At 50.2% G+C, this 17,297-nt stretch overlaps 3 protein-coding genes across 3 annotated transcripts; 2 read left to right on the top strand and 1 right to left on the bottom strand.

Moving 5' to 3' along the window:
* Window positions 1-4,922: 4,922 nt before the first annotated feature.
* On the top strand, window positions 4,923-6,304 carry ASPACDRAFT_34702 (RNA-binding protein; the record flags this gene model as incomplete). Its single annotated transcript, XM_020200064.1, has 4 exons — window positions 4,923-5,128; window positions 5,190-5,294; window positions 5,349-5,492; window positions 5,551-6,304. 4 exons carry the CDS (start codon window positions 4,923-4,925, stop codon window positions 6,302-6,304), a joined length of 1,209 nt encoding a protein of 402 aa, XP_020052475.1.
* A 1,695-nt stretch (window positions 6,305-7,999) lies between these two features.
* ASPACDRAFT_63613 (uncharacterized protein) lies at window positions 8,000-10,027 on the top strand (the record flags this gene model as incomplete). Its single annotated transcript, XM_020203914.1, has 5 exons — window positions 8,000-8,096; window positions 8,163-8,406; window positions 8,471-8,514; window positions 8,664-8,867; window positions 8,919-10,027. 5 exons carry the CDS (start codon window positions 8,000-8,002, stop codon window positions 10,025-10,027), a joined length of 1,698 nt encoding a protein of 565 aa, XP_020052474.1.
* Window positions 10,028-13,610: 3,583 nt separating this feature from the next.
* On the bottom strand, window positions 13,611-16,201 carry somA (putative cAMP-dependent protein kinase pathway protein (Som1); the record flags this gene model as incomplete). Its single annotated transcript, XM_020200088.1, has 5 exons — window positions 13,611-13,781; window positions 13,853-14,119; window positions 14,184-15,471; window positions 15,496-15,683; window positions 15,740-16,201. The coding sequence occupies 5 exons, from the start codon at window positions 16,199-16,201 to the stop codon at window positions 13,611-13,613; spliced, it is 2,376 nt and encodes a 791-aa protein (XP_020052473.1).
* Between the last annotated feature and the right edge of the window lie 1,096 nt (window positions 16,202-17,297).

Below are 17,297 nucleotides of genomic sequence, written 5' to 3'. Positions count from 1 at the left end.
CTTAGTTAAAACTAGATTGATTACATACAGCAGTGGCCAATGAGAGCCTCATGGAGGTAGTTTCCACCGTCCGGGCACTGGATGGTGTGGAGTCTGCCTCACATTACCTAATTACTTGCTTAGTAGGCTGTCTGTACAGATGAGCATATGCTCAGCAGAGTACATACTATGGATTGATTCATGTCTAGCTATACTGATCTCTTCGAAGCTACTAGAGCCATTTTCTGCAACCTCAAACGTGGCTCAAGTACAATCAATCGAATACCCCGATCCTGCTGCATGGACCAACTGACGGCCTCGACTGACCTGTGTCTTTCCGGCGGGTACTTTGTCAAATTCTGCACTAATTAGTTAAGCACTTATATCAATACCTCTCTGAGTGATTATGTTTGTATTACATGTACCCTGCCACCAAACATTAAGTTTAAACCTAATCAGATGTGCTCATTCAGTAAGGCAGTGGCCTGAGTAGCTAGTCCCCTCAGACCTTGTGTCTCTTCTCCATTTTGGGATCTCAACAAGACCATTTGTATCTCAGTGGACAGTGTGCTAGACTCCAGAGTCTAGTCTACTAGCCAGCGCCCCCGTGCTAGGCCACAGGAACCATCCACAACCACATGGTTTTTGATTTTCGAATGAGCTTCAGCGGTGACTAACCCTCTCTGAGGGTTTTCGTCATCCGGATTGAGCATTAGCAGCTCTCAAATCCATGGACTGGGGCCGCACTGGTGGGGGCGAGGATTTTTTTCGCCCTTTCATTTGCACCCTCCCACCGGGCAGTCCAGGCGTCCACTTTGTCTCTTCTGTTCTTCTTTGTCTCAACATGATCAGGACAACCATACCATGTCTTCATCTGTTTCCATTTGTAAATGTATAGGTAAGTTATTTCAGTGGTTAGTGGGCATCTTTTCCAGCCCGTCGGCTTCAACCAGCCTTCCGGCTCCCGGGTGTGGACAAGTATGAACTAGGCTAGGGCACAGCTTCAGGGCCGATCCCAAGGAACAAATGGTGGGATTTAGGCTGCAAGCGGAAACCGATCTACGAATGACAGAGTACCTCAGGCATCCGCCAGGCCAAGCGGAGAATGGAATAAAACCCATGACGATAAGGGCCCATGGCACGCGAATGGGACCGGGCGAGTCATAGCGCGTTGCCGGGAAAAAAACCAAAAAGAAAAAAAACCCCCTAAATAAATCAAATAAATCAAGCAAAACGAACGGAGGAAGGAAAAGACCTCAGTCTCAGCTTGGGTGGGTTATCCACCGAGTATGCATCATTCAAGTCAGGTCCTTGCAGATTTCCATACAGCTTTGCTCGGCCATTTGCCCTCATTACATGTAATGCCTTCTGGTGCTCCGTACTCTCTCACTTGTTCTGATATTTTGCCAGAAGAGTTACTATGTTAGTGCAATCGGTTATCTGCTTGCCCGCCCCTTGACTCCTGAGATGCTTCCAAGTCCTCCAGGCCTTGTAAAGTACGTATGAGTATGCACATATCAAGGAGATCGGACCCAGCCACCGTCTGCTCCCCACTTCTTCTCTCTCTCTCTCTCCTTGCGCCAGGATCATGCTACATACACATCGTGAGCAGTGCTCGAGGAGGATCAAGTCCATGATGCAACACCACCATTATCTGTGAGAGGTGCCAATCGTTATTAAATACTCGACGGGCTAATCTACTGCTGATAATCCTACACAATCAGGGATCCTCTTAAGAGAACGGGTATTGGCACCTTCAAAGCTATCGTTATTTCGTTTCCTACTTCACTCAGCGACAATGGACTGCCCCGAGTTGTCGAAGATATACAGGAAAGTAATTTTATCATCCAGCACACTCTCCCTACCACTTGGGGACACGAGAATGGGGGAAAATAGGGTCGCGTGCGATAGAAATAAGAATCATGTCGAGTCGCAAGCCCGCAGGATGCAGCAGTCATCTGGTTCGAGGGCGATTTGGTTGGGCTGGGTCCGATGGTCCACGTAGGTATCCACCACAACCTCTCAATACCCGTATGTATAGTCCAGGTATGTATGGTCTATCCAAGAGCCTTGATCTCACTAATCCAGGGCCCGCAAAGCCTGCCTGGATTCATCATGACAAAACGGAGGATGTTTTTATTTTTTCGATTGAGAAGCTGCTATGGAAATAATCATAGCGAGGACAATTAGATACCGGGGTAGCTCCAATTCTCGGACACTCACAAAGCCTGCAGGGTGAATTACATCCACGATAGTGCTTATGTATTGTACTGTGCAAGTTGATCAGCCTCAAAGTAAGCACGATTGGAGGTGGAACAAGCTAAAACATACATCCTGTAAGGTTGTACACCCGGCATACAAGAAAAGGTCATTGCATAAAGATACCTAATACTACTTGTACGGAGTACCGAGGTGTACAGTACCTACAGTACTAGACTTATCACTAGATCCTCCTGGGTTGCGGTAAGGCCACACGATCCCACCTGCACGTCGAAATCCAGATCTACACCCACCCAATGCACACTCACAGCTGCTGAGCCGGTCATAGGGTTGGTTCAACCAGGATTGTCTACCCAACAAAGAAGAGCAAAATGGAGGAGAAGATTTTGGTAGAAAAACGACTATTCCAGTAGTAGTCGGCAAACTTTCGTCCCACCCAGCTGGCAGGTACAGACAGAACTGTAGACTGCTGCGCCCCTCCTCACTTCTCCTTCCCTTCTGCGGCTGCTGGTGCTTGTTGCTTGTTGCTTGTTGCTTGTTGCTTGTTGCTTGTTGCTTGTTGCTTGTTGCTTGTTGCTTGTTGCTTGTTGCTTGTTACCCACTGAGTAGTTTGCTTGCAACAACAGCAGCAGTGCTGTTGCTGCAATTGATGAAATAAGAGCCTAGAGTTGAGTACGCCTTGCCCTCCAGCAGTCAGCAGCACCTATGATTATTCATTCTTAACTTCTAGCCGTTTGTCCTATTTTGGATCCATTGAATTGGCATTTTTTCCTGGTATTATTATATTATTATTATTACTTTGATTTTTATTTGTAATTTTTTTTTTTCCTTTTCTTGGACCCAGGTTTGATTTCCCCCAAAGAATTGATTAGTTCGTTTGTTCGTCTAACGAGTTGCTCTGCTTCTCCCGTCCTTGGTCTGCCCTAGCAAAGTAGTAGCCTCTTGCCCATTCTTCCTCGTTTCCTTTCCCTTTCTTTCCCTTTCTCTCCCCTCCATCGGATCCTCTGAAGAAATATCTTTTCTTCCTACCCCTCTTCTTTCTTCGTTCCTCTTTCCTCTTTCCTCTCTTCTCTCTTCTCACCTCCCCTCCCCCCACCCCATTTTTGTCCTCCCTGTTCTCTTCTTGAGTTCTTCCACCCTTCCCTTGTGTGCTTTTCGGAAAACACGGAGTCGGTTTCGCGGATAGTTCTGTGTCTTTTCCCTCTCTTAACTATTTCTCTTTGGATTTGCTTCCTATTATTCTCCACCTCGCCGGAGTTATCTCGATTGTCCAGTTCCTGGTTTCTCTGTGACGTCCCTGTCTTCACGCATACTTGTGCCACGCCAAAGCAACGCATCTCTCGTCTCTAAGCCAATACTTACGTTGCGATTTTTGACATTGCCTGGTAAGTAGAGTATTTCTCATGATATTAAATTCTTCTTTTGTTTTGCTTTCGATGTTTTTGCCTGTTCTATCCTCTTTTGGCTTGAGTCATCACGTTTTCATTTTCTGCCTATCGATGGTGCTTGCGCGGGATACTTCGGCCAGCCATACCGGTTATCAAATGTCCCTCTACGATCAATATAACATCAAGCGCCTTCAACATGGTTGTCGATCGATCAGCAGCCTGCTCGCGGACATCTGGGGCACAAATCTGGAGGCAGAACCTTTGCCGAGTTTACTTCCCGATGATGCACCACGCGCCCGCGGCTTCTCATCGCTACGGTCGCTTGGCCGACGGACTTGAACGGTCGTTCGAATGATTCTGTCTACGCGGAAGATCGCTACCTCTCCATCGTCGCCATTGACCGGCTTGGTTCGATAATCTCCTGGTTCTGAGTAGTGCAGTGAAGGGAGGATTGGATGGGCCAATTGACACGGTCGCAACCGGACGCGGATGGATCCGAAATTCGGGATATGTCATCGACGAATGCGGCTATGAACGGGTTGAAAGCTCCAGCTAATTGCACACAATGACCCTGAGCATACTCGCCATTCCGGTTCTTGTCTTTCACACCCTAAACATCACATTTCCGGCTATTCCGCTGCCATCACCCGGAGGAACCTGAGTCTTGGCGCAGGAAGGGAGCGAATTCCCTGTCGGGCTGATCCCTTCCTGTTACCCTATCCTCTTCCATCTTTTCTCGCTTGGTCCGCTCGAAGCCAAAAAAAAAAACTCCCCATCGATTCACCCTCAACAAAGACTTTCTCAGTCTCTTCATCTCGTTTTCTACTGATTTCGCTTGCGCCTGGCTTGTCCATGTTTCGCTTTTAAATTGCATTATTCAGCTTTCTGCATGGCCCATGTTGCCTTTTGATTTGTTTCCCTGTTTGATACACTGCTTTTTTTCCACCATTCCACGAGCTGCTGTGAAAATTCTGTCGCTCTGCTCAATCATCCATTCCACATCGCTAACCAAAGCTCCTTATATTCTCAGGAAGTGATTTGTCTTAATCATTTTCCGAACCTGAACGATCCTACGTCTTACTCCTTGACGACTTGAACGAACCCCTTGTCGCACGGGCCATTTTCGGTATAGAAAAGTTGATTTCGCTTGAGTTCATTCTCCTTCCGCCTGCACTTTAAGGTACGACGATAATCTATGTCCTCATTTTGCAGTCGCTCGGACAGTGCTACTGTTTGAGCTTGAGAATTGGGGTTTCAGTTTAGTAACATTAGCTTGTCACCGCCCAGATACCGTTGCCGCAATTATCGTTACGAAAGTCGAATCTTTACGTCAATATGTCTTTCCAGAACTTTGAATCTTTCCAAAACCAGCACCCTGCTGCTGATGCTGCTGCTGCCGCTCCCGGTGCTCCCGCTACCGCGGACACCACCATGACCGGCCAGGCTGATCCTAGCACTGCTGCTTTCCAGGGACCTGCTCCCGGTGAGCCCAATGCCGCTCCTGTTCCCCAGCAGGCTAATGAGGGCAAGACTACCCTCTGGTATGTCTATCCAAACTCCGCAAAAGGCATGTCATGAAAATCTTACCGAATCGTCCTTTAGGATGGGCGAACTTGAGCCCTGGATCGATGAGAACTTCGTTCGCAACTTGTGGTTCCAGATGGGTGAGCAGGTCAACGTTAAGATGATCCGTGACAAGTTCTCTGGGTGAGTAATGCATAAATGCTTGTGGATTGAAGGCGATCCTAATGTTGGTAGTAGGAGCAACGCTGGATACTGCTTCGTCGATTTCGCCTCCCCCGCTGCTGCTGCCAAGGCTCTGTCCCTCAACGGCACCCCCATGCCCAACACCAACCGCCTGTTCAAGCTTAACTGGGCCACCGGTGGTGGTCTCGCTGATCGCAGGTAAGGGCCTTCATCTTTCGACACGATATGGACATGCCTGAGTTAACTTTGCCTCTAGCCGTGATGACCGTGGTCCCGAATACTCTATTTTCGTCGGTGACCTTGGCCCCGAGGTCAACGAATACGTGCTCGTCTCCCTCTTCCAGAGCCGCTTCCCGTCTTGCAAGTCGGCTAAGATTATGACCGATCCCATCAGCGGCATGTCCCGCGGTTATGGCTTCGTCCGCTTCTCCGACGAGAACGACCAGCAGCGTGCCCTGAGCGAGATGCAGGGTGTTTACTGTGGTAACCGCCCCATGCGCATCTCCACCGCTACTCCCAAGAACAAGGGACCCGGCGTTGTTCCTGGTGCCATGGGTATGCCCGCCGGGCCGGGCATGTACCCTCCCATGGGTGCTCCCCCTATGGGCTTCTACGGCGCTCCCCAGCCCATGAACCAGTTCACCGACCCTAACAACACCACTGTTTTCGTCGGTGGTCTGTCTGGCTATGTCACTGAGGATGAGCTCCGCTCCTTCTTCCAGGGCTTCGGCGAGATTACCTACGTCAAGATCCCCCCTGGAAAGGGTTGCGGCTTTGTCCAGTTCGTTCAGCGTCACGCCGCTGAGATGGCCATCAACCAGATGCAGGGTTACCCCATTGGTAACTCCCGTGTTCGCTTGAGCTGGGGTCGCTCCCAGAACAACTCTGGCCCTGCTGGCAGCCCCTACCGTCCTGCTCCCCCTCCGCCTCCCATGTACCCTTCGATGGGCATGCCCCCCGCACACCAGTACGGCGGCTTTGCTCCTATGAAGGTTAGTTCCCCCCAGTGAGCGGCCCTGGCAGCACTCGGACCTGGGTTTATTGACTCCAATGTCTAGTAAAAGAGCGTTCCTCTTTAGTTTGAAAGAAACAGCAGGAGTTTTGCGTCATTTCACGATGGGTCTCTTTTGTGTGTCATAACCAGTCTGCTATTATTTCTGCGAAAGTTACCCTCTATAGCTCTGGATGGGCATTTTCTCCTGTGCTACGTACTTCATATGCGAGCGCTTTATTTTTCCTTTAGCAGCATTTGAGCTCTGTTTCTATTTCTATCATATCTTATCCTATTTTATCTTGATGTTTCTACTTCTTACCTCCCCCACCAATTCCCCTCTCATCCAGTCTGTTGTATGCGTTTCGATCCATTCCAATGCCTCCCAACCCCTATCTTACATTGATCATTATGTCTTATGGGCCTCCACAGGTCTTATCCTTACGTGTACGACAGCAATCGGATTTGTTTCATTTGCGCATTGGTTCCCATATACTCCCTGGGCAGGCTTTTTGCGAAAAGTTCATCTGAGATTCCCCTTTCATGAAGCAATCCAAACAAGTGTCTCGTTCTGAGGATGTCGCGCTGTGCTTTCTGATCATTTTGTGGGCCTGTATAACAATTATCCGTTCCGGCGTCGTCGCCATTTGTTCCTCCAATTCTGTTCCCTGTGGAACATACCGTTTTCGATACATGCTTTGATGCTTTCTCTCTCTCGCGACGGTGTCATAAACGAATATCTCTGATATATGTCGTCGTCCCCTCTCTTGACTGTACTCGCAAAGCGTCATGACTTGGCATTTGGAGTGATGGGCTTCACTCGCTTTGCCTGTTTCGTGATCTAATCTGTAGTTGTCCTTGGGATTCCATTGAGGAGGTCTGGCCGATGCGGCTTAGCCTCGAGGGCGCTGAACTTGCTGTGTTGTAATATGGTCTTCTATTATTTATTTCTTTTTTTTTTTGTGTGTGTTTCTGTTTCTTTGCGGTGCGGACGATTCCCCTTTCGCCTGACAGGATTTTGACCCTGTCCTCCTGCTGCTGTTGTCGTTCTTGCCATTATAACTGTTGTTACCTGCCATATCGAAGTGGCGATATATTGGCTCGCGGGGGCTGAGCTCATTCCGCTATGTAGTATATGGAACTTGGAACTTGGAACCTTGAACGCGATATAGATGCCTGTCTATCAATTAGGTATTGATTGAGTTGACCTCCCATAGATTGCAGGAAAGCGTCCGATCAAGGCAGGTGCTGGTCCTGCTCCCTGGTCCTACTCCTTCTGCTTCTCCTACTTGCTTACTTACCATCATTGTCCATTGCCTATTGTCCATTGGACGTCCCCATCTGCCTCCAGATTTGGTATCTAGGTACTATTATTCACCTACCGACCTTTCCTCCTCCTCCTCCTCCTCCTCCTCCTCCTCCTCCTTCTACTCCTTATCCCGCCTTCCTTCCTTGCTCTGTCTCTTTCTCTTTCTCTTTCTCAATTACTCCCCTTCTGTCTGTGCATTTCCACTCTGTCGTCTCGTTTTATACTTGCTCTCCATCTCAATCCCAGGCCTGCTCTTGGGTCTTCTTCAATAAAATCACCGGTTGAGGAGGGTACTTATACTTGACATATCTTACTATCCGTCGATTCTTCCTTGCTCAATTTATCCATCCCCCTCGCCCTTCGCCCCTCTCCTCAAATAGAGATACCCACGAAAGAAGTTTCAATATGCGCTACGAAAATTGGGATGTGCTTATCTTCCCTGAAACTTCCAAGGTGCCTCTCCAAGAATTCAAGACGCAATGTTTTGTCACCAAGGACAAAGGTTAGTAGTGCTCAAGGAGTTTTACGGCCAGATGCATGTGTGCGTTCTTTGCTAACGTCCGTGCAGAATCTCCCTACCTGCACAGCCCAGCCCTTATCAACCCAGCCTCATGCTCCATACCACAAGGCAATCTGGGACAGTTGCCGGTTTTGACTACGTTCATTCCAAGCTTGCGTCAAAATACTCCTTTTCGAGTGTCCATTCATAGCTGGGATAGGCCTGTGCCTAGCCGGTTCATGGAAAGTCTTCTTCAGCCAGATGATTCATTGCTCTTTGAAGTCCGCGTCTTCATCGACGGGCTTTGCGTGTCGTAAGCAACCTTCAGTCGTCTGCAGGCTCCTTCGTTCGGAGTCGTGCTTGCTAATATCTTGTAGCGGTAGTGTGTTTACTCAGAGATCCTCTTGGCCTCATGTTCTCGGTAAGTCTTGATGCCCTCGAGTCGGACGTGACATGCAAGCAGAGCCGACTGAGATGACTCTGCTGGCTTAGACCTAAGTTCCTGTGCGTTTCAAAATCCCTGTCAATTCTCTGCTGTTCGAGTGAGCTTCCTGACTTAGTTTGGCCCAGATGTCGATAAAAGCGGCAACCAAGATTGTCTCCGTTTCCCTACGTTTCACCATGAAATCCTGAAGCAACCGCATTGGGATGCTGGTGAACTCTACGGCAGGATCAGGGTAGTAATTGCTGAAGGGTTTTCGCGACCTCACCGCTCGCCCCCCTTCGAACGTGTGAAAGAAGTCATCGTATTTGCTTTCCAGCATGCTCCTCTCCGTGAGTTGTGCTATGAATCACCGGCTTACAAGCCTCACTGACAAGAACTAGAGATTCTTGAATACTCCGAAATTGCCTGGCCGAATCCCTCTATGTGGACGCGTGAGCCCCGGCTGTTTAAGTACAACTCTAGGTGTGCTATAAGCAATATGAAAGAACCTGAAGATAGCCACGCGCACTCACCTTCAAGAAATGAAGGTCGACAGATCTTGGCCACTAGAAGCCAGACCAGCAACCAATCTGGGTGCAGCTCTTGGACTTACCGCAATTATCAGCGGCAGGTACCCCAATGGCAAGGCCAACCAGGCGAGTCCAGATGGCTGCCTCAAGAACAATTCGTAACAGATCCCTTCATTGACCCCTGCGTGCTCGACCCGGCTGCACGCCACCGAGGAGCTAGAGCGTCCTGGGAAGATGTGCCTATGCCGGACTATACGTCCAACTCCAGTAGCAGTCGCGCCATTTCAAGCATGACGGGCATCAGTTATGAACACAGCAAGCATCCTAGCATCGTCACCCCTATCGACGAGGAGTCGTACACTCAGTTATTAGAAGCGCTGAGTCCTGCACCCCTCAACTGTGGCACGTATGCGCCAACAAACACACCTTCGACTGCGCTGCCCATGGGGGCTAAGCTTTCGGCGGCAGCGAGAGCTCGATCTGCGTCTTACTCGAAGAGTACAGGACGAGCATCCGAATTGAGAGAGACATCGGTGCCCGAGACCAGGGAAATGTCGGCTTCAAGCACGAAGACAAACCCGGCTGCTGAAGCTGCAGCAACAGGCAAGGTGCATGCCAGTCCCAGCACGCATGTCAAGAGTCGCAAGGAAGGTCTATCTTACGAGAACAAAGAGAATGAAATCTCGATAGAGACATCTGGGAAGGATAGTGGCAAAGCTCGCCAGACACCGCTGAGGCCTACAGTACGTACCAGCGGAGTTATGGGTACGCCAACCGAGCCCAAGGCGGATCTATCATCTGGCTCTGCTGGTGGAAGCGAGGACCTTTGCGAATACAAACAGGTACCCATCTTGCTGTCTCCCACTAAAGACTTACCTATGGGTGGACACCTGGTTCATCATGCGAACCTTGATGGCTCCCTTGAGACGAGACCGCCGCTTGCTGTCAGCACGGCCTTGGATGTGGCAGAGATCGATTAGTCTTATCGTTACATTACTACTAGGTGCAGTCTCTTTCGTATGTTTCATTGTCAGATGATAGTTTCACCTTGCACTCTACCTTCTGTGTTACTCTACGCGTGATTCATGCTCCGTTTCCAGCAACAGGCGTGCAGGTACAGCTCATGGGACCGATGCTGGGTTGCTGGTCACTGGACACTGGACACTGGACCCTGGACATTCATTGATCATACCTATATATCTATCCCTATCGAAAGAGTCTGTCGGTCGTCGGAGGTAAAATTAACATGGTTAGCATGCATGTGAATCGAGAAATTGCATTGCGATGTCAATTCAATGATACAAATTCTCACATGGGTCGGTTTCTTTCCCAATAGCTCTCTAGCCCAAACTCGGAAGGTGTGCCCTTCACTTGCCCTTTACATTTCTTCTTACTCTGCCTTCTCATTTCTCTCTACTCACTTCCCTCTCTTAATTGTTTCTTTCTTCGCCTCCCGCTCTCTCTTCCTGATAACTGAAACTGAACTCCATTTCCTTCGATCGGTTGTCATCGTCCCTGTCATAAATTCTCAAATTGTTGCTGACCATGGACAAAAACCACCTCCTTCCGCACGAGGCTTTAGCAGCCTCATCCACTTCGAGTACTCCATTCACAGATGTAATCTCACAGTATGAGTACGGCTCACATTGGGCTTATGATCCATCGCCATATTGGAAACTCATTGATCGGGCGTCTACTCCAGCAGAGGGCCAGAACCCGCTTCCACCACCTACATCTCATGTATTCCCAACGTCACGTCTCATACAACCCCAGATTGTGCCTTCATTTGCCCCTGCGAATCTAAAACGCGAAACAAGCCCCAATATCTGGAGCGAAGAAGAGCCCCAAGCGCGCAAGCCAACGTTTGTGGTCGTCGAAGCGTGGAAATGAAGGATTCACCCGCGAAGATTTCACGTTTCGCAGATGTAGACTTGGATTTCCTGGAAGATGATGTGGTTCTTTTTTGCTTTGGTGTTCTCACGACACAGGCACTGCTCCTTCCGCGTTTTCAGTTCGATTTCTTGAAAACTCGTCGCTGGGAAGTCAAGCTCACCATGTATGGGCACACTATCATTAAGTCGACCGTTTATGATAGTCAAAGAGAGGCCAAGTCCGATGTCTGTCGCGCTGCACTGAAGAAGCTGCAACTTGACTTTCCGGATTGGATTTTGCCTGATGATTTTGACAACATTGAATCGTGGGTCGATTGGGACTGGATTGATCTCCTCCAAGGCAAGAAACTCTGTCATCGCATGTTTTAGGCTCGTCTGACCAGCTTCCCGGCAGAATTCTGTACTCACAATGGCTTTGAATTGCCCCGCTACACTAGAGTCATGCACGGAAACGAGGTTTATCACAAGGTTCAGGTCCACCGTACGACCTACACTGGCAGAACTGGGACCTATGCTGAAGATGAACTCTCACAAAGATCATGCGCCTTGTTGGCTCTGCGGCATCTATACAATGATGGCTCTGAAACAAATAGCAACCTCTCGGGCACGCTGACTCAGGAAAGGATGGATGCTAGGTTGCCGCCCTGGTTCCAAGAGACCCTCTCCAGGCACGGGCCTACATTTGGGGAAATACCAACCATGCAAAAGCCTCTCGCAAGAAGACGAAACGTGAACGTATCGTGCAGTTCCATCAGAAGAAACGACAAGTTGAACATGAGCCCTCAGCTGGGTTCCCTAACGAGGTTGATGGCAACAGAAAGCGTGCCAAAAGCGTCCCTCGGAACTCAAACATGTTGCCACTTCAACATTCCAGGTTGGCATCGATTGTAGTACCTGTCGAGAAAGAAGAAAAGAGGTGGGCAGTGACGCCCTGTCAAATCCAGAGGCAGATACATGATCTGGCTTCGTCTACTGAAAAATTGCAAAGTAAATCCAGGGTGCTTGTTCTTGTGCTTGTTGGCCAAGCTACTAACTATATGCTTCTACGTACAGAGGTCTGCGATCTCCTCCGTTTGGAATACCCCGAGATCCGAGTTGACTGACAGGATGGGCGCTTGATCGACACACGCGGAGAATATACTGTAGGGGCTTACTTCAAGACCGATCCATTCCTCCGACGCGCCGGCGCCGTCGGCCCCGTGACCGGTCTGCAGGACAGCAGGTCACTGGCCGAACAAGCCTGTGCCGAAGAGGTTATTAAGTACTTGATACGGATGGTCAAAGAGGACGAAGAGCTTGAGACCAAAATTGCGGAACACCGTCAGAGTGTCGAGCAGTGGAAAGCCAAAACTGAAGATACTATGGTGCATGATCACCAGTAGTAGTGTGCGTTGTTGCTGGAAACCAGCTGTCAGTTACCCATGACTTGATGCCAGATTCAAGAAGTGCTCACGGATAGATATTGTTTCCTGGGCGTAGACTGGTCTATTTCCGAGGGATATTTCAATTCCTGGCGTCATCGCATGTTGTACGTTGGCGGTTTTGTTTTCAGGGATGGGGGGAAAGGACTGGAGGGGAATTGGGTCCTGTGTGGGTCTGAATGCATGGCGGTAGAAGTGTTCTCTATGTGGATGGCCCCAGCTGCGCTGATGGAGAATTGACTATCTTGATGAATGTGCGAGTCATAAAAACACCAGCGACGCGATGACATATTGTAACAATGAAATTGCTATAATCACTTTTACCATACCCTGACGAGAGTAGAAATTTCAGTGGATGGGTCTGGTTTGAAGTAGGCCGGCTGAAGCGCACCAGATCTCTTGTGAAAAAGGCGAGGGAGCAGATATTCCAGAACGACATAGATAGAGAATTGCATATAGGCAAGGGAGCAAGCATGGTTGCAACGCAGATCTCGGCTGGAATTGGATACGATGTAAAATTGAAGTGAGGCAGAAAGAAAAAGCCTAAGAGAAGACGTCAATCCTCTTCCTCGATTCATAAAACCATTCCCGTAAGAAGAGTCAAAGTAGCGACTAGAACCTCATTGGTAACGCCAAAGTCAAAAAACAAGGAAGATAGCAAGTAAGACAAAGGGAAAAAAAAGGGGAAGATAAATGATCGAAACAAGTAGAACCTGTTTGTAGGGAAGAATAGAAAGGAAAGGACTTTGAGAAGAGAGTGAAGAAAAAGGCCAGCCAAGGACGTACATATTGTGGATGGGGATCCCGAGTATTAAGGTAGGAGTGGATAAGGTGTCTGCATGGCTAACGCTAGAGAAACATCACACCCGAAGGTGGCCTCAAGGGGGGGAGAATTGGTAAAAGGGACAAAATTAATCAAATAATAATAGTAGAAGAAATAGAAGGAATTTCAAAACAAAGGCCACAGAAGAATGCGTAGAACTTAAAGAGAGCGGCTTGTATACAAGCCATGTCCTCCGGAGCCAGTTTTCAAGCACCTCTCGTTGGCAAAGCAAAGGAAGGAATATGCAGGACGGATACGCCAACGCCTTGTCAGTAAAGCACGTATCCAAATCATGTCAACAGTGAGAGACGGTTAGTGACGGCAGCAAGGAAGAAAATAGAACAGAAGCACAGCACATGTCGAAGTTTATGGAAATGTACAAAGCAAGGGTATATGAGTTAAGAACTGAACAACCGTCGGATCACATTCATAGGCCATCCCCGGCACCGGTCTCAACACCGTCGGTAGGATACGATATATTGGGATCAAATCCAAATCCAGCCGTGTCGGCGTCGGTGTTGAGGAATGTGTCGAAATCAAAGTTCTCGAGAATGTCTGGGTTCTCTAGAGCGCTGAAATCGAGGTTGAACACCTGTGGCTATGGCAATCAGCATACAATTTCTCGTTCACAGCAATCCATGTGGGAATCCCAGAATTTGGATGACATACATCAGGTACACCAAGCTCGCCGAATTGCTGACCCTGATCGGGTGGGGGCTGCACGAGCGGCTGAGGTGCGGGGGCAGACGTAGGCTGCTGAGGAGCACTAGTCGTAACATTGACACCCGCCTTGTTGAACGAGGCTGGATGCTGAGGGGTGATTGGGGTGGATGGAGTAGGAGTGGGCGGGTGTTCGGCTTCGGAGGATGGTGTGGCAGCCGCGTTTGCTGATGCGGCAGCCGCTGCAGCAGCAGTGGTTGCTTTCTTCGAAGGCCGCTGCGATCATTAGTAACATGGACGAAGCCACGAATGCGCAAGAATGAAACCCATAGATACATACCTTCCGAGTGTCCTTAGCCTCCTTCTTTTTAGGGGCAGGCTTGTTCGCCTGCTGCGGCGTCGGTGGGGCGGCTGCGGCCGTCTGGGGGGAGGGTGGCTGAGTGCGCCCAGTGTTGCCACCGGCTGCAGGAGGGGCCTGGGGAGGCGGCATAGCGTTCCTCTCCTGTGGAGTTCCAGTCGACTGAGGTTGGTTTGCAGGCGATTGTTGCGGAGCCATGGGTTGCTGGGCACCCTGCTGGGGTTGCCAATTTCCACTGGGTACCCGGTTTCCGGCGCCGGCGGGAATGGGTTGACCCATCTGAGGGGCGCTAAACGCTGGGTTGGAGCTTGGGGGTCGCATACCGTTGGGGCCGGTCATGCCATCAGGTATACCCTTCACGAAGAACTGGCCGGCCATTTCAGGAGGAATCTGATTACCGAAGTTCATGGAGGCGGGAGAACCACGACCCTGGGCCATCGCGTCGCCGGCACTGGGGGAGCCGGGGAGACCGGTCTGGGGCATTTTCGGCGTGCCCCGTTTCATTTGATCGTTGGGATTTGGCGACGTGCCCGCCCTGCTGCCTTGGGGAGAAGTGCCTGGTTGCAGGCCCGGCTGCCCAGGCAGCGGGGGCTGGCCGTCAGGACGGGCCATGCTATCCTGCTCTTGGCGAGCCATCATCAAACGCCGCTTATTCTGCTGTTCAAGCAGCATAAGTTGCATCTGATAATCTTGAAGAGCGTGGTTTCCGGGCTGACCGCCAGGTGTCTGCATCCCGTTCCGGACCTGGGCCATTTGACCATTCGCGCCATAGTAGTCGCCGTTGATGGGATACACCTGGCCATCTGGCATGGACACCATATCCGTCTGGTTTTGCATGACACCGGGGTTCATCATACCATTCGGCATACCCTGGTTATTCATTGCTGAGCGTGAGTGATGAATGGCCAAGTTCTGAGCATATACCTGGATAGATTTCTGCTGCGCAGCAGGTCCTGACTGCGGGAAAGCCTGGAATTGATTGGGGTTCATCGCCCGGTTGAGTCCATTCTGCATCAAGAGGGCGGCCTGAGGGTTCGGTTGGCCTGGCATGCCCTGGACTTGAGCGCGTCCGTTGGGAGCTAATTGCTGGCCATTCATGAGGCCACCTTCAAGACGGGGCCGCTTCGAGGGAGATGGGGCGTTTTCTGCGGACGAGGGGGATTGTGGTCGGTGGCCGTTCATATCGATGTCTGAGTGCTCGCGAGTCATTTGCATCATTTGGAGTTGTTGGTGCTGATTTTTTTGAAGCTGCTGCAGTTGTTGTTGGGTCCTATATAACAAATCAGTATATCACCTGCAACCTGCAGGAAATGCAGAAGAATGAGCATACAGGCCTGGAGTATTGTTCTGCAGAGCGGTCTTCTGAAGAGGTTGGGGAACCATGCCGTTGCGTCGAATGTTCATTTGTCCCATCTGGCCAGGCATCAGCGGCTGCTGCCGTAAAAGTTGATTTTGGTGTTGCTCTCTGAGGCGCATAATGTTCTACAAAGCCCCAGTTAGACTCCAAGGTATATTGCGGGCTTGCGAATGATACATACCTGGGTATGATTGAGGTATTGTCGCACATCAGCACTGTTTCCCTTCTTGCGCTGGGCCCAAAAGAACTCCCAGAAAAGACTGAACCATTCGAGAAGGAAAGACGACTGTTGACCTTCGCTCGAGATGTGAGGGCGAGGAAGATCATCGGGTATCTTCTTATCCCCATCCTTTGCATCAGACATCATTGCATCTCCATCGACCCCATTCACATCACCATCGCGACGATGGCCGGGGCTCGTCTTGATAGGGGGTTCGGTATTGAGTTTTACAGATTCATCCTTCACGAGCGCTCTGGCGCACTCATAGTAACCGCGTTTCAGGAAGTAGTCGTAGATAAAAGTGTTGAGGTTGCCGACTGTGCTCTCAGGGATAGTGTGGATAGTTGCATCGTTGCGAGGGGCCGCAGAACCGTTGTTGATCATTGGAACACCTCCCACAGGACCGCCCGCACCGGGGTTCATCCCAGCCACGTTCATTTGGTTCATGGTGGCACACGAAGGGGTAAGCCACCCTCACCGGACAATTGTTAATATCAAATATTTTCAACGCGCATCCACCGTCTCACGGCGAAAGGGTTCACGACAAGCAGAAAGATGAGACGCGCGGATACCCAGGCGATGGGAAGAGGTTAGATCACAGCGGCTTCCGGCCCGATATCAGACAGTTGAAAGTATTTAAACCAGACGCGAAATCGCCTAACTGACTCGATGTAGCGCGGAAGGACAACGCAGTCGCGGTGATCCCCGAACCAAGACCAGCGTGTCTCACGCGGGAGCGAATGGAACAAGTATGTACGAAAGAATCTGTCGCTAAACCGACACGATAAAAGATGGATGGTCAGAGGGAGCAGTGTCGGGTGAGATGGAAAAGCAACACAGGGACAAGAGTATTATGTTCGTACAAAGACCCAGCCGCTCGAGAATGCGCGGTAGAATCAGCTAATATGAGATATGGGGGCGGCGACAAGCGACACGAGTAGGCGAAGGACGGGAACGGCGTATAGGAGAGAGAAGACGGCCCAGGAGGCGTCTCAAAAGTTCAAGAACAAGTACCACCACCTGGAAATCCAGAAGAGGCGGAGGGAGAGGAGGACTTCAAGAGGGGCTAAGAGTAAAGCACCAGAGCCCCTGCAGAAAAAGGGAATGGGGGTGGGTGGGTGTGTGGGAGGGAGAAAGTGGAAAGAGACGGAGAGATCCGGCAGATTCGAGGAAAAGGTGGAGGGAGGGGGGGGGAAGGGAGGGAGGAGGAGGGAGGAGAGGCGAAGGTTAGGACAAGGTGTAGCGGTGGATCTGAGGTGTTCTCTGGTGGGTGGGAGGACGTGGATATCAGGCGCGGTGCCTGGAGTTGCTGGGCTGTTCAATCACTGCCGGCTGGGCGTGAATCGCTTGTTCGGAACGGAAGAATTTGATCGGAACGCCGCAGGAGGGCTGGGAGATGCTGCTGGCTGGCGTATATTTCAGCATGCACTTCCACAACATATGGCGGCAACACAACCACCCCCAAGGAAGAATAGAAGCAAAGGGAAAAAAATTATTGATGATGATGATAATGATAATA

This window comes from Aspergillus aculeatus (assembly GCF_001890905.1).
Source record: "Aspergillus aculeatus ATCC 16872 unplaced genomic scaffold ASPACscaffold_17, whole genome shotgun sequence".
NCBI lineage: Eukaryota > Fungi > Ascomycota > Eurotiomycetes > Eurotiales > Aspergillaceae > Aspergillus > Aspergillus aculeatus.
The sequence above is the reverse complement of the archived record's forward strand: the minus strand, read 5'-3'. Positions and strand labels throughout refer to the sequence as shown.